The sequence below is a fragment of the Nicotiana tomentosiformis genome, chromosome 11, assembly GCF_000390325.3.
Source record: "Nicotiana tomentosiformis chromosome 11, ASM39032v3, whole genome shotgun sequence".
NCBI classification, from domain to species: domain Eukaryota; kingdom Viridiplantae; phylum Streptophyta; class Magnoliopsida; order Solanales; family Solanaceae; genus Nicotiana; species Nicotiana tomentosiformis.
Window position 1 is genome coordinate 9583339 of NC_090822.1, and position 18029 is coordinate 9601367.

At 37.5% G+C, this 18029-nt stretch overlaps 1 protein-coding gene across 1 annotated transcript; it reads left to right on the plus strand.

Annotated features, from left to right (window-relative positions):
* Positions 1–8293: 8293 nt before the first annotated feature.
* On the plus strand, positions 8294–10236 carry LOC104109537 (uncharacterized). Its single transcript, XM_070188754.1, has 3 exons — positions 8294–9445; positions 9538–9541; positions 9773–10236. The coding sequence occupies exons 1-3, from the start codon at positions 8294–8296 to the stop codon at positions 10234–10236; spliced, it is 1620 nt and encodes a 539-aa protein (XP_070044855.1).
* The last annotated feature ends 7793 nt before the right edge of the window (positions 10237–18029 follow it).

Genomic DNA, 18029 nt, shown 5'->3' on the forward strand with positions numbered 1-18029 from the left:
ATTCAACACCACGTATATTTATCCCTTTATTTCTTGTCTTTTTGGGAGATCGGAGAGGGGGGAGGGGAGGGGAGGGGGGTGCGAGGGGTGTTGGTCCATGTTCTTAATAGTACAAATATGTCAATTTTCTTTATAACATAGTTTATATGCCTAATATGACTTCAACAAGAGAAAACAAACAAATCTTGCTAGATACTAGCAAGATGTGTGCTTACAATATCGTAATTCACAACCAACCAAATCAGTAATGTCATGTTCTTGGAATCTTGAATATTACCACCCGTCACAAATACTGGTACAATTTAGTACTTTATAATAATCAATATTAAATAAATGCAAGATGCTATTCATTGGTTTGGTTTTAGAGCATGTTTGCAGGAATTTCTGACTCAATTTAATTGAAGGATGGAAAGAACTGGCACCAGTTGCTCTCTGTAATATATTTATGTTTACGACACAAAAAACACAGTGTAATTTCATAAATGGAGTTTGGAAAGGATAATGTGTGCGTAGATATTACTCCTATTTTAAAAAAGTAAAGAGATTGTTTTCGATAAACCCTCGAATTAAGAAAGATAAAAAGGAGTAACACAAAAAAGAAAAAAAAGAAAAAAGGGTTTTAAATACTAAAACCAATTGCAGGAAATATGGGTTGGAATATTAAGTATTTGTCATTTAGTGCTAGTGTTTGTACACTTGGTATGGTGCTATTTCACTAATTTATTTGGTTTGAATTGAATTTGAATGGTACAAGAAGTTGGTATGGACTAATTAAAATATTTTGAATGCGAAATAAAACATTGCTTTCTTGGGAAGAGTAATAATAAGGGAAACTAGGAAGTTAATAGATAAATTAAGTATAATTAGATAACAAGCTTTTGCAATTTAATAGGGGAATGCCCAAAAGTGATTTAAGCAAAATGCTAAGTGATAACCATGTATTAGATCTAGTTGGGTTAATATATTTTCAAGAATGATTAATGGAACTGACACACAAATTTCTTTGTTTATCTTTTAACGTGAAATGTACATAAGTTGTCGTTACTTATTACTCCATCCATCCCTTTTAATTTATTTGAATAGGTACAGAATTTAAGAAAAAAATGAAGATTTTTAAATTTATGGCATAAAATGAGGCACTGATATTTTGTATGACTATAAATCATTGCATAAAAGTAAATTATTTTAAAAATATGAAAAGGGGTCATTCTTTTTGGTATGGACTAAAAAGAAATGGGTTCACATAAATTGAAATGGAGAGAGTATATCGTTTTGCTTCAGTTATCTTATTATATCGCTGTTGTTACTGCTTCTTTCATTTGTCCTTAGGCCGAGGGTATTCAGAAGTAGCCTCTCTATCTCCACATGATAAGAAAGGTTTGTGTACACAATATTGTGTGTGTGTGAACAAAGTCCTACGTGAAAAGTAAAAAAGAAAAAGAAGCTACTTATAAGAAGTTAGGACTCTCTTAATTGTGTGAGACCTTTTGGGGAAAATCGTGCGGACTTGACCTAAAGCAAACAATATCACGCCATGTTAAAAGTATTTTTGGACCTTTTTAGCCCAACAAATGGTATCAGAACCAATGGTTTGGCGGCACTATGGAGATGGCGGTGTATGGCATGGGGCCCGGTTTAGTGTCTTTGTCCGTCTGCGGGGTTTACGACCTTTACCCGTATGTTTTGAAGACACATACACATCCTCTGGATTTCGGTGACTGTAAATACTCAAGCTCATGTGGGTAGCACACAATTAATCTCCAAATCATCAATGGTGACGAGTCATGTAGAACTTAGTTCAAGGGGATGATTGTTGGGTGTGTGTAAACGAAGTCCTACGTGTGGAAAGTGAAAAAAAAGAAAAAGAAAAAGAAAACTACTTATAAGGAGTTGAACACTTTTAATGGTGTGAGACCTTTTGAGAAAAATCGTGCGGGCTTATTCCAAACGGACAATGAATTATGCTGGATATGTTATTGTTGTTGTACATAAGATGTTGATAAATTGATAAAGAGGTAGGAAATTTTGTAATTAGGCTTTGCGATTTTCTTCAACACCAAAAATAAATATAAAAATTAAAAACACAAAAATAAGAGATGAAAAAGATTGAGGATATTTTATTTCTTCGTCAAAAACTGCACGTCACAACTACCAACATCCAAACATAATGATAACTATAGACTTGAAAGTGAAGATCTCATGTTGTGAATGAATTATTGTAAAATAGTTAGTGGAGTAATCACTAAGGATACTACACAATGATCATTTTTTTCAAGAATGCTTATATACCTCAAATTTAATCATGTTACATTTCCCAAAAGGGTAATAATTTATACTAACAATGCAATTTTTTCCCCAATTTAAATAATTACCACGTATTATATATATTTTTTCAATCAGAAAGGCTTTGCGACTTTCTTTAACACCAAAGATAAAAAAAAAAAAGAAGAGAAAAGGATACATCTCCTCACCAACATTGGTAAGTAAATAATAATACTATGAAATATATAGGCTAGTCTATAGTGAATTTGGCAGATAATGGTCTTATTTAAAATTCCTATAATGAGTACCTTTTTCTTTAATGGATCTTCATTGCTCGCCTATCTTATTACCTATATATAGTCACATTATATGATGGCAACAGATTTATGCTCATTATTTGCTTAGTGACCGTTATGGTATGTAACATTTATTGTGGTAGTTTAATGGTTACTCCGCGCTATCAATAAAGATTGTGGTGGACCCGTGATCACGCCCAATTATGCCTTATACAAAGGATTAAGCGGTCGTTGCAAATATAATTTGGTTTACAAGTCCGGAGTCGAATCCACAGAGAACTAAGGCTTAGCTACCGCTGTTCAATATTGCTAAGAAACACAAGTCCAAACAATCTCCTAATTATAGAGATTATAATATTTATTTCTAACTAATTAACTAACAGCTATTATAAAGCACTAAAATTATCAACTAACAAGGATGAAAATTGAGACAAGACTAAGGAGGTCTAGAGTTATGATTTTTCCAATTGTCGGAATCCTTCCCGCTATGCCTTCTATAATTTCGCCTAAGTATTTTCTACTGATCGTGAGTACTTCAGGTGTCATAATTCTCTTCCGAGCAACTACCATAATTTACTAGATATATTCTTCCGAACTACGCTAGCTGGCACTAGTTTACTGCTCACTAAGATCGCACCAAGGTTTCGTTATTCCTACTCCCACCTTTAAACCCTTCGTATTGATTCCTCATATATGTCAGGAGTGATGTTGTTCAATAACTACCTAAATATGTACCATTTTCCAAGCAATACATACTAAATAGGCACAGTCAATTGATGGTCATTCAATCAACAACAATAGACACGTAGTTGAACAAGTAGAGAAATTTAACGACTCAATTATATAGAAACATAACAAGAATTTATCCTATAAAAGGTTCTATTAAAACTCTAGATAACAAATTAGCTATTCATAATAGTATACAAAACTACAATACTAGAATTCATAACCAATAATGAAAATAGGAAGAAAGAAGTAAAAAATTCGTAAAAGAATTCCCCGCCTTGCTCCTAGTGTGTTCTTGCCTCCGTAGGTCAAATCCCCAAAGTCGGTCTCTCCCTCAAAATTGGTATTTAATGACTATTTATATATGTTGGAAAAAGACCCAAACGAAATAAACAAGTCCAAAACCAAATAGGAGACAAAATATGCACTAAAAATCCGGAACATGCTCGTTTAAGGGTGGCAAGTGGGTCGGTCCAGGCCCGGGACCGCGGGCCAAACGGGCTAAAGCCCGATTTTAGCGGACTTGGGCCGGTCCTATGATTTGGGCCGGTCTCGTGGGCCGGTCCTATGATTTGGGCCCGTCAGGCCCGGGACCGTTTAGCCCGCCAGGGCCCGGGACCGGCCCGGTCCCTTAGCGGGCCAAACGGTCCCAACTGCTTTTTTTTTAATTTTTTTTTTTTAAATATAGTTGTTGGGCTGTCAAAAATAGCTGTTGGCTATTTATAAAATAGGCATTTAACCCTCCCCCAACTTTGTTTTAATCCCAAACTTTTTATAATTACACTTTTTCCCTATTTTCAACTATAAATACCCCATCATTCTTTCATTTTTTCTTACAAAATCATCAATCTATCACAATCTCTCTCTAATTTTCTTCTATAATTGCTACTATTGCTTACTTTATTATTACAATTTGTGAAACAATTGTGAAGTTGGTGAATTGAAATCTTCAACGATAATCAATTTCCAACAAGTTGTTCGTCAATTCGGTAAACTCGTTCCAACTCTTAAGTTTTAATATTATAATTTTGTTTGTTTTATTTATTTTCTATTACTTTATTAATTAAGATGGCTTCCTTAAAAAAAAATTGGTAAAAATAATGAAAAATCCAAGAGTGACGAATGTAGTGCTCAATCTGTTCCTCCCCCACTGCCCCGGGCTCCCCGAACCAAACTCCATATACGTCCTAAACCTACTATTCTTGATAGCGATAATAGTTTATTACAATTTACTGAAAGTCAATTTTGCCATAATATTAGATCTGGTGAACAATTAGACCATGAATTAATGAATGCTCTTTATTATAATCCAACTATTGATGAAAATGATGACGAGGAAATAGATTTTGATGAAACTCAATCGGATGATGATACACCAACTAGTCCTGCTCCTGATGTTAACCCAACTAGTGGTAACCCTGCTAATCCAAATGATGCCCCATTTGTTACTCCTGTTACTACCCCTACTTTTTCTAGACAACCTAGCAAACGGACGGAAACATCTCCCGTTTGGTCATTTTTTACTCAACTAATTCCAGAAAATAAGGCTAAGTGTAAAACTTATGGCACAGAGTTAGTTTTTAAATATTTTGGATCGCGGGGGGAGGGGGGACGTGAACTTTGGCTAGACACAAACTTTGGCTAGACACATAATAAAACACCCTCAAGATAAAGTGAGGTATCTTCGTCTGAAAGCTTTGGCCGACGGAAAAAGTCTACCTACTCCTAGTCAGGTTGACCCTAGTACCGGTTCAAATCAATTTCAACCGAAAATTAACACTATTACCGGGTGGTATTTTATATTATGATCCAAAAAAAGATCGGAAAAAATTGGCAAAAATGGTAACTGTTATGTGTTTACCCTATAGTTTTCCTTCTGATCCTAACTTTGTGCATTATATTAGAATTTTTTTTAATCCTACTTATAAAGGTTTTTCTCGCACAACCGTAAAGAGCGATATTTATAAATATAAACATGAATATGAACAATATTTATGTTATTTATTTACTCATATAAATTATCGTGTTGCTATTACAACTGATATTGGTAGAAGTGATAACGACTGTGATTACCTTGTAAAATTTTTAGAAAAATTTCATATCGCTACAAATGAATTTTTTGGGCAATATTATCCTACTATTTCTAACTGTTTAGTTTATATTGCAGAACTTGCAAATTTGTTTGCTCATTTTTCAGAGGGTAGGGAAATTTATAAACTTGCTATTGATTCTATGAGAAAAAAGTTTCAAAAATATTTTTTCCCTATTCCCCCTATTTATGGTGTTTCTGCTTTGTTAAATCCTTGTATGAAATTAGGAGGTCCTCATTTTTGGTATGAAACTGTTTATAATGATTTAGCACTTAAAGATGAGGAATTGTCTCAACTTCCGGAAACAATAGCCTCAATTAGAATAAATGCTCAAACTATTTTTAATACTTATCAAGTTGCATTAAATCATGCTAGACCAAATGTTCCAACTCATTCATCTTCTGATTCTCAATCATCTAAAAGAACTGCGAGAGTAAGAGCACTTAGTGCTTGGGCGGGGTTTAGGGGTTCTCAAGGTTCTAGTAGTAGTGATTTTTCACAACTAAATGAGCTTGAAGTTTATTTGTCGCAGAAAATTGAGGAAGTGAATCCCGACGGCTCCTTTATTCTTTTGGAATGGTGGAAGGACAAAGAAAAATACTTTTCGGGAATGGAGGAAGTTTATTTTTCACCTTGTTGTGCTCATTCCATAGGGGGATGAAGACTAAGAAAGATATTGCCATATTTTTTAATGCTATAATAAAATTACAAGGCATATCTCTTTACAATATTTTTATCTTTAGACTTAGATATTATTTTTAATATCCTTTTGTCTTTAGACTAATATATATACTATACTATACTATATATACATTATATATATAGTATATAAGCTGTATATATAGCTTATCGAATATAACTTTTATATATATACTATACTATACTATATATACATCTTATATATAGTATATAAGATGTATATATAGCATATCGAATATAGCTTATATATAAATATACTATATATACATCTTATATCGATATATATATATTATACATTTAATATATATACTATACTATACTATATATACATATATAGTATATAAGCATTTAATATATATACTATACTATATATACATTTAATATATATACTATACTATATATACATCTTATATATAGTATATAAGATGTATATATAGCTTATCGAATATAGCTTATATATATATATATATACATCTTATATCGATATACTATATATACATCTTATATACTATATATATATCTTATATATTATATATATTCGATATTAAATATTGAATATTAAAATTTAGGATGTTAAATAAAACTTAGGTCATAATTCTATAATAAAATTTACAAAGCATTGCCTTAGATATTTTTTTTAACATCCTTTTGTCTCTAATATCTATTTAAATTTTTTTAAAAAAAAATATATGTTGGGCCCATTTAGCCCGTGGGCCGGGACCGTTTAGCCCGGGACCAAACGGTCCCGGTCCGGTCCATACAAAAAGTCCGTTTGGCCCGTTTAATTTGGGACGGGCCCGGGACCGTTTGGACCGGCCACTTGGCCCGTTTAGGCCCGAGATCGGCCCACTTACCAGCCCTATGCTTGCTAGAGACCTTGCGGCGCGAGCTCTAACGCGCGGTTCTTCTCGCTATACCCCTGGCGGCGCGAGCTTTGCAGCTCGCTTTCCACTGTGCGCCGCAAAATCCTCCGCGAGAAAAATCCCCTGCGATGCCTGTTGCTGCTTCGTTTAAAATTCTGTTTTGTTTCAATTTGTTCAACTCACTTTTCAATTTCTTTTCTCTTTCTCGTTTCTTGCCTTTCTTCTTTCAATTCTTCTTTTGTCTTGTTTTGATTTCTTTTGTCCCCTGGTTAAATAATCACAACTTCATTCTTGTAGTATATAAAATACACATAAAATCTCTACTTTGCTTCCAATTTCGTCTCCAACGTATCTACACATAAAATAAACTCAATTAAGCACAAATATAGTATAGTTTGCATTAAAGCACCTAAATGTAAGATAAGTAATTGATGGGTTTAAAGTATCTTAGATTTATGTTTTAATGATCTAACAAACTTATTGTTAAGAATCAGATAAAGGACATGATGTACACTTGGTATATATCTCTATCAACGGACTCAAGCTAATGTGTGTTGTATGACTTCAGACAGAAAAGAATCAACTCAGGGACCTGATCCCTTTGAGTTTACCTAACAGCAGTACGAAGTCAACTCTACAGTTGGAAAGTGACTGCCTGCACTGTATATGCTACAGTACAGAAACAGTGCAACAGTCACTTCCCATTGGGAAGGACTTTTTACCAACCAAGTGTTTACATCATCCAAAGGATATTAACAAGAAGCATTACAACAAAACATCACTTGAACACTTGTGAAATAATTCAAGCACTCAAGATCTGATAATCAAGCATTGAAGTCACAAGTGCATCAAGAACAAAGTACAACACTACTACGGACCAGTTCCTACGAGATCTTTGTATTAGTTTTTCATTGTAATTCATACTTTGCTTATTTAGAAGCTTTAACTAGGAACCTCCGAAAATCATAAACCCTTAGAGTTTGTGTCGTGACTAGAGTTAGTTATGAGTTGAAGTCTTTGTAATAGGTGTATTGCAAAGTGACTTGTAATAGGTGTATTACAAGTTAGTGAGGGATTAAGAGTTTAATTCCTAGGTTACAATAGGTTGTAATCTAAAGATTGCTCAAGTAGTGAAGTTGAAATCCTACAAGTGTAGGTCATGATTTTTTATCCCCTTGAGCAGGAGATTTTTCCACGTAAAATCTCCTGTGTCATTTATTTACTGGTTCATTAGCTATTTCTGTGGGAACTGGTATAGGACCAGGTCTCTATACAGTTTGGTGGACTCATGCATTCTATCAATTGGTATCAGAGCGGGTTCTTTCTAAAAGGTTAACACTTAGAGAGGATCCTTACCATGGCTGCTCCACCAAACCTCGAGGAAGGACAATCAACCTATATGCCCCCGAGATTCAACGGTCAATACTATGGCTGGTGGAAAACTCGAATGCATGACTTCATAATGGAAGAAGACTCCGAGTTATGGGATGTTATTTGTGATGGTCCATACGTCCCAACAAAGAAGGTAGGAGAACCTGCTGTAATGGTGCCAAAAACTAGGAAAGAGTACAATGATGCCGACAGGAAAGCTGTAGAAAAGAACTTTCGTGCCAAAAATATTTTAGTGTGTGGCATAGGACCTGGTGAATATAATAGGATCTCAGCCTATCAATCCGCTAAGGAGATATGTGAAGCTCTACAAACGACACATGGGGGAACCACTCAAGTAAAGCAGTCCAAGATCGACATGCTCACCACTGAGTATGAGCTCTTTAAAATGAAGGATGATGAATCCATTCAAGACATGCATACTCGATTCACTTCCATTATAAATGAGCCACACTCTCTTGGAGAAATCATTCCTAGGAACAAGCTCGTGAGAAAAGTTCTTAGCGTTTTACCCAGCTCCTGGGAGAGTAAGGTGAACACTATTACTGAAGCCAAGGATTTGCAAACACTGACTATGGGCGAGCTGGTTGAAAATCTAAAGACCTATGAGATGAAGAGAAAGAAGGACAATGAAAGAAGAGGACCAAAGAAGGAGAAGGACCCGGTACTCAAAGCTGAAAACAATGATTCGAGTGAGGAGGATAGCGATATGGCATACCTTACGAGAAGGTTTCAGAAAATAGTTCGAATGAATGAAGGTATACCAAAAAGAGGTAGTTGCAGCAAACCAAAGAATTATGACCTCTGTCATAAGTATGGAAAGCTAGGATATTTCATCAAGGACTGTCCTCTTCTGAAGCAAGAACATTTCAAGCACAACTCTGATAAAGCAGCCAAGAGGAACTCGGTTCCTGACAAACGCTTCAAAAGAAAAAACACAGCTAACAATGTTGTGAAGAAAGCTCTTGCAGCATGGGGAGACTCCTTCAGTGAGTCTGAAGAAGAAAATGATGCAGGTGATAGCTCCATGTTGGCAGTTGAAAGTGAAGCAAATGAATATGATTCAATATTTGCCTTGGTGGCTCAGTCAGACAATGATGAAGACGATGGCAATGATGAGGTAAATTTTAGGGATGTTTAGAGAAATCTGAAATCCTATCCTAATAAAAAACTCATGTCATTAGCTAATGTATTGATTGATGCATATCATAGTCTGGTGAGTGATAAGGATGCCTTAACCATATAGTTAGGAGATGCTGAGCAGACTAGAGATGACTTGGTGGTTTGTATAGTTGACCTGAAGGAAACCATAGAAAATCTGAAAAATGAAAAGAAGGTTCTAACATAAAAAATTGCTAGTGTAGAACATGAAAGAGATGATTTGATCGTAGTTGTAGTTTACTTGAAAGAAACCACTGAGAACCTTAGTAAATAAAAAATGCCTTAGTGGAGAAAGTTGCTATCACTGAGCAAGAAAGAGATGATCTCCTTGTGGTGATTGCAGACCTAGAGGAGACAATTGAGGAACTTAAAGCAGACTCTAGGCCTGGAAATTCTAAAAAAGGAAAGGAAATTGCTAGTGAGGCATATATTAAACTTGAAAATGAGCTAAATATTGGGAAAACTAGTTTATGTGCTGAGCTTGAGAAAAATAGGCAGCTTCAAGCAGAATTGGAAAAAGTAAAAAATGATTTTGAGAAATCTCTTAAGTGGACCTGGTCCTCACATGCTATTACTGTCATGTATTTTAACAATGGTAGAAACATGCAGGGAATTGGGCTCCAAAGGGAGAAAGTTCCCTATAACCCTCATAGCAAGTACGTCACTGTACCTGATAACTGGCTTTGTACCCACTATGAGAACAATGGACATTTCAAGGAAAATTGCCAAGCCAGAGTCCAGTCCGTTTAGAAAAATAAAGTTTTTGCTAAAAAAGTAACTACTGGAAGAGGACCAGGTGCCACTCACAAAAACGCATGTTGCCTGTATGGACTAGAAGAGCTCTCATTCATCCCTTTTCTCATTACAAGGGACCCAAACTTGTTTGGGTTCCTAAATCTAACCCTTGAATTCCTTGTGCAGGGAGCAGTGAGAGGAAGCAGTTAATAATGGATCATGGATAGTGGATTCTCTAAGCACATGACTGGGAATACCATGGACTTCCTTTCACTGAAAGCCCTGCAAGGAGGGAATGTATCCTTTGGAAATGGAAAAAAGGGGTACATTCTTGGTGTTGGAAAAATTGGAAAGTCTCTCTCACACTCAATCGAGAACGTGTATTATGTCAATGGTCTGAAGTACAGTCTCTTGAGTGTTTCTCAAATTTGTGATAAGGGAAACAAAGTGGAGTTTTTTTCAAAGATATGCACAGTTACTAATTTGGTAACTGGTGAAGTGGTACTTGTGGCCAAAAGATACAAGAACATCTACGCTGCAGATTTCGAGTCCCTACAAAGTGGTGACATGAGCTGCGTGAAAGCTGTTGATAATGATGTCGAGTTGTGGCACAGAAGGCTGGGACATGAAAGCTTCTCTCTTCTGAACAAGCTGATACAGAAGGACCTGATTCGTGGCTTGCCAAATTCAAAGTTCAAAGAGCACAAAGTATGTGATGCCTGTGCTAGAGGGAAGCATGTGAAATCTTCATTCAAGCCAAAGAAGGATGTTAGCACATCAAAGCCACTTGAACTACTTCATATGGATCTATGTGGCCCTATGAGAGTGCCAAGTAGGGGAGGAAAAAGATACATTTTTGTGTTAGTGGATGACTACTCAAGATTCACTTGGACGATGTTTCTCATAACAAAGGATGAGACCTTCGAAGTATTTGTAGCCTTTGTGAAGAAAATTCAAGTGAAGATGGAATCAAAAGTGGCTTGCATCAGATCCGATCATGGAACAGAATTTGACAATGCTAAGTTTGATGAATTCTGCAGTGAAAATGGCATCACCCACAACTTCTCAGCTCCAAGAACTCCACAAAAAATGGAGTTGTAGAAAGGAAGAACATAACCCTTGAAGATATAGCTAGAACAATGCTTATTGATAGTGGGATAGCCAAAAATGTCTGGGCAGAAGCCATAAATACTGCCTGCTACTTGGTGAATAGGTGCATGATCAGATCCTTCTTGAACAAAACTCCCTATGATCTGCTAAATAGAAGGAAGCCCAAGCTAACTCACTTAAGAACGTTCGGGTGCAAGTGTTATGTTCTAAACCATAGAAAGGATCAGCTTGGAAAATTTGATGCCAAAAGCGATGAAGGAATTTTTCTGGGGTATTCTTCTCAAAGCAAAGCTTACAAAGTTTACAATAAAAGGACTCAGTGTGTGGAAGAAAGTGTTCATGTAATCTTTAATGAGTCCCTTTCATCTGGTGAGAAGAGCAACAAAGATGATCAAGACAGTGAGCCACTGCTGGTTCCAGGAGAAATCATTGATATGGCAAATGGAAAGGCAGATATGATGAGTCAAGTGAATGAGACAAATGAAGGCAATGCAACCTCATCCACTCCAACTCAAGAGGAACCAGGTACCCAAATCACAACCATTGAAGTTGAAGAAAGAGTGGTTGATGCAGTTCAAAGTACTCCACAGGTAGCAAAAAGAAGAATGCAAGGGAGCAAGTCAGGATTACCTAGTTCCTCCACTAATGATATTCAAGTGCCAAACTGGAAACACAAAAACTTCCATCCCCTCGATAATATAATCACCCCCCTTGATTCTGGAGTCCAAACTAGATCAAAAGCAAGAAGTTCACTTGCCTTCTCAGCCTTCCTCTCCCAAATAGAACCCAAAAATATTAAGGAAGCCTTGAAGGATGCAGACTGAATCACAGCTATACAAGAAGAGCTGCATCAATTTGAAAGGAACAAGGCAAGGCTAGTTGTTCAAGGCTTCAATCAGGAGGAAGGGATTGATTATGATGAGACCTTCGCTTCAGTTGCTCATATGAAAGCCATCGGAATTCTCATTGCCTTTGTATCATATATGAAATTCACCTTGTTCCAAATGGATGTCAAAAGTGCATTTTTGAATGGTTTTCTCAAGGAAGAAGTCTATGTTAAGGAACCTCCAGGTTTTGAATGTCATGAACATCCTGAATATGTGTTCAAATTGGACAAGGCACTGTATGGTTTGAAGCAGGCTCCTCGAGCTTGGTATGAAAGGTTGTCAAAGTTTCTCTTAGAAAATGGCTTTACAAGAGGAAAAATTGACAACACTCTGTTCCTGAAGAAACGAGGAAGGAACCTGCTCATTGTTCAGGTATACGTTGATGATATTAACTTTGGGGCAACAACTAACTCATTTTGTGAGGAATTTGCAAAACTCATGGGAAGTGAGTTTGAGATGAGCATGATGGGGGAGCTGAACTTTTTCTTGGGTCTTCAAGTGAAGCAGTCCACGAAGGGAACCTGTATCAGTCATCAGAAATACATCAAGGAGCTTTTGAAGAGGTTCGATATGGAAGCATCAAAAGCGATCGACACTTCCATTGCCACTGCCACTCGACTGGACTTGGATGAATCTGGCTCTTCTGTAAATCAAATAATGTATCGAGGCATTATTGGATCTCTCCTCTATCTCACTGCCAGTAGACCAGATATTGTATTCAGTATCGGGCTATGTGCAAGGTTCTAGTCAAACCCCAAGGAATCTCACCTAAAGTCTGCCAAAAGGATTATGAGATATCCTAAGGGAACACAGGACATGGTTCTGTATTACCCTTCAAGTGACAATTTTAATCTTGTTGGGCACACTGATGCAGATTATGTAGGTTATCTGGTGGACAGGAAAAGAACATCCGGAATGGCTCACTTCCTAGGATCCTGTCTGATTTCATGAGGCACAAGGAAGGAAAACTCTGTAGCTCTCTCAACAGCTGAAGCAGAATATGTTGCTGCAACTTCTTGGTGTGCCCAACTCTTGTGGATCAAACAACAATTGGAGGATTTTGGAGTATACACTGATTGTGTACCTCTTCTATGTGACAATACCAGTGCACTCAACATGGCAAAGAATCCGGTCCAGAACAAGAGAACCAAGCACATTGACGTGAGACATCATTTTCTCAAAGACAATGTGGAGAAGGGGCTTATTTGCATGAAGTTCTGTAGTACAGAAGACCAAATTGCAGACATCTTCACCAAAACTCTGAGCATGGAACATTTTAAGAAAAACAGGATGGCACTGGGGTTAATCAAGCCTAATTGAGAACCTGGTTCCTCTCCATATGGCTATGAAAGTTACATTCAGGTAAATCTAGCTAAAGTGTTTTCCGGCCAAGCCTAACTCACCTCTATACCATTGCAGGTAGACACGGATGGTAATTATAGAAGCTGAAGAAACAATGCATGAGCAATAAAAGAGAGTTGAAAAATCTTTTCCGAAAGACCGGTCAAGAACCTGGTTCTTGTACCACAGGTTAGTAGTCTTGTATTTTTTTCATGCATATCTCAAAAGAAACAAAATTAACTGCCACGTCATCCACCTTTTCAGACCCTGTATATCACGTATTTTCTTTCAAATCTTTTCACTTCCCTCTGCAACGTTGCATCTTCCCACAAACCTACAGCCATTTCAAAACCCGTTTCTCTTCCCTCATAATTATCCTTTCCCTCCTTAAAACCCCTATACCTCCTAACCTTAAGCGATCATCCTTCTCTCTTTCCACTCTTCCAGAACCTTCTACCCAACTATCTACCATGGCTTAAGAGCAATCAAACCTACCTACCTCTGAAGAGAAAACCCTTGACTCATCCGCCATGTTAGAAACACCACCAAACGTCCCCTTTTCCACCATTGCTGACCCAGAAACACCCAAACCTGATTCCACTCCTTCCTTAAGTGTTGAGGACTCAGAAGCACCAAAAATAGATAGTGTTTCTTCTTTGTTGCCTGATACTCTCAAAGAACAGAACAAGGATGAAGAAAAGGGTGAAACTTAACAAGGAAAAGGGGTGTCCGAGGAAGATACTGATCAGTGTGCTAGTCCTCTGGTTGCCGCTGCTGCTATGGAACCTCAGGAAAAGGAGGCCATAAAAAATATGTTGGCCATTGCTGCCGAGAGATTGGTGAATGAGGTAACTTCTTCCATGCCTGAGTCTCAGGGGGAAGGGACTCCGCTCTTAGGAGAAGAAGGAACAATGGTGCTCTTCGGATATTCTGCACCTGAAGAAGCTACTGGAAACCCTGCTGATGAACCTGATCCCCTCCCTGAGGAAACAGGTCAGGAATCATCTTCCCAGGTCAGCTTCGATCCTTCTCCATCTCCGCACTTTGATGCTGAACCATTGGAGTCCATCCTTCCCGTTGTGAGATATAGTGATGAGGATGAACATGATGATGTGGTTCTCAGTGCACACTTTAAGATTAGAAAGCCACGTGGTCACTCTTGAGCCCCCTCCTAAGCGACCTACCACAAGGTTGCAACAGAAGGAGGCTTTTGAGTCTTCCTTGAAGAAAAGCAAAAAGAGTAGCAAGAAAAAGAAGAAGAGGCTGGTGAAGGACGGGGAAATTGTGTGTGACAAAAGTATACCTGTAGTGGAAGTGGATGAGGATGCTCAAGAGGAACCAAGTTCCCTGGTTAAGAGATCTCAGAAAAAGAAATAATCTGTTGAGAGTGCTTCAAAGGAAGCTGTTGAAACATCAAGTAAAAAGTCTGTGAAAGGTAGTATCAAGTCTAAAAAAGTTGTGGAGGAACAATCAATGTCTGATGATGATATTCTGGTGAAATCAAGTAGCAAGGGTAAGTCCATTGAGAAGTCTGGTAAAAGAAAGTTGAAAACTGTTGGGGCACCCGGTTCTGTCAAAAGGGTAAAAAGTGTAAGTGTACTTGGGCAAGAAAGGCTGCGGTACCAGAAGGTACTGTGGGGTCGCACGTTTGACCCAGAGATTTTTGAAAATGGCAGGTATGAGAAAAATTCTTGAGATGGTGGAATTTCAGCAGCGGGGCCATCTGTTCAAAAAGGATGTGTCTAAGGTGTATGAGGATGAGGTCCAAAGTTTCTATGCTGAACTCTTCACTATTGAAGATGACCACTTCTGTGTCCTAGTGAATGATGTGGATATTGTTATAGATGCTACTATGTTGGGAAACATTCTCAGGGTTCCATCTGAAGGGGTGTCATCTGTGAGAGGTGCTTGTGGCTCTAATTTTAGGCGCGCCATTGCGAAAGAGAAAGATGTCCATCATGGGGAACGGGTACACAAGAAGGCTCTGCTTTTTGTGTACCAACTGTTATTTGAGTTGGTTAATAAGGTTCTGCTCCCTCGTGCTGAGAGAAGGTCCATCATATCCTGGTCTGATCTATACTTAATGGAAGCATTGGATGAGTTTCGCTCTATCAATTTGCCTGCCATTATGATTGAACATATGCAGAAAGTGGCAGCTTTCAAGGATGGGAACCATGGACACCCTTATGGCTTTCTTCTCACGCGTGTCTTCAAGTTTTTTAATGTGCCCTTAGGACAACCCAAGATGGGAACCAGGAAACAGACCTTCTCGAAAATTACACTGGAGGAATGTGAATGTGTTAAAAAGGTTGGAGGAATGGGCAGCACTTCGACGATCTCCCAGCTGATCAATGCCCAGAATAGTGCTACAGAGGAGATCAGGAAGCTGAAGGCAAGGAATGCCATTCTCGAAACTCAGCTAAGTCAGGCTATAGGGGCACCGGGACCTTCCAGTTCATCAAGTGAAGAAGTTGCTCGTCTGTCAAAAGGAAATGCTGAGCTCAGGAAATAGGTGGAGAACCTGCGAGAGAAACTGCTCGTAGAGCAGATGTCTACAAATGCTCGGATTGACCTTGTTCTCAACACTCTTGTGGCCTCCTCCAAGCCTTCTTCCTCTAGTGCTCCCTAGGAATATCTTCCAGTGACCAGTGCCAGTGACCAGTGTCAAGTTTCTCTCTTTTGTTTTGATGACTTGTGGTAGTTATTTTTATCTTTTTTGTGATGTGGATGGATTTCACCTGAACTGCTCCCGCTTTCAACAGTCCAAACTTGCCTCTGCTTTTTGGCCGAGGCTTATGTCTTATAAATCAATGAAGACTCTCTTTTTGTTGTTAAATGCTTGTGTTTTTCTGTTTCTCTTTTCTAACATATTGTGTGCACACATGTGGCATGAGTTAGCTGGGCTAGACTTTTTTATGCTGATTACTTGCTTTTGTATTTTTAATGATGCCAAAAGGGGGAAGATAGGGGCATCTGAGTAAGGGGGAAGCATAGAGTCAGGAGGAACTTGTGAAGTTCCTGGTACTTTATCTGGTTTATCGTGTTCTACAAATGGTTTTCAATTTTTAAGTTTGTCATCATCAAAAAATGGAAAATTGATGGGTTTAAAGTATCTTAGATTTATGTTTTGATGATCTAACAAACTTATTAATAAGAACCAGATAAAGGACATGATGTACACTTGGTATATATCTCTATCAACGGACTCAAGCTAATGTGTGCTGTATGACTTCAGACAGAAAAGAATCAACTCAGGGACTTGATCCCTTTGAGTTTCCCTAACAGCAGTACGAAGTCAACTCTACAGTTGGAAAGTGACTGCCTGCACTGTACATGCTATAGTGCAGAAACAGTGCAGCAGTCATTTCCCATTGGAAAGGGCTTTTTACCAACCAAGTGTTTACATCATCCAAAGGATATTAACAAGAAGCATTACAACAAAATATCACTTGAACACTTGTGAAATAATTCACACACTCAAGATCTGATAATCAAGCATTGAAGTCACAAGTGCATCAAAAACAAAGTACAACACTACTACGGACCAATTCCTACAGCAAGTCTTTTGTTTGTCCTTAGTTGAGTTGTATCTTTATATTAGTTTTTCATTGTAATTCATACTTTGCTTATTTAGAAGCTTTAACTAGGAACCTCCAAAAACCATAAACCCTTAAAGCATGTGTCGTGAATAAAGTTAGTCATGAATTGAAGTCTTTGTAATATGTGTATTGCAAAGTGGCTTGTAATAGGTGTATTATAAGTTAGTGAGGGATTAAGAGTTTAATTCCTAGGTTATAATAGGTTGTAATCTAAAGATTGCTTAAGTAGTGAAGTTAAAATCCTACAAGTGTAGGTCGTTATTTTTTATCCCCTTGAGCAGGGATTTCTCCACGTAAAATCTCCTGTGTCATTTACTTGCTGGTTCATTAGCTATTTCTGTGGGAACTGGTATAGAACCAGGTCTCTATACAGTTTGGTGGACTCATATATTCTATCAGTAATGCACTAAAAATATATAATTATAGCCAAACATCAGCCGGTAAGTATTCCTTATTAACTAGAGATCTCGGGTTTGAGTTTTGGATATGAAATCGCCTTTGTTATATAGCGCTTTACCCCTCCCCTCTTTCCCCAATGTGAGACTTTCCTGCGCGAATCCAAATTAAGCCGGACCCCAATATAGATAATGAAGGGTCAAATTAAAAAATAGCCAGATTTACATGTGGTAATTGAAAAATAGCCACAGTTTCAAAAATAATTAAAATGTTGTCACTTTTTATGTAAAGATAAATCTAAACAAAAATATTGTTCAAAATCCGGAAAATATTCCAGCATAATATACTGGAGTTCGAATTTTTTACATGTAAACTTCCAGCATAACATGCAGGAATTTCATAATGTGCTAGAGTTCCAACATAATATGCTGGAAGTTCATACCCAAGTGCTCCAATCTCCAGTATATTATGCTGG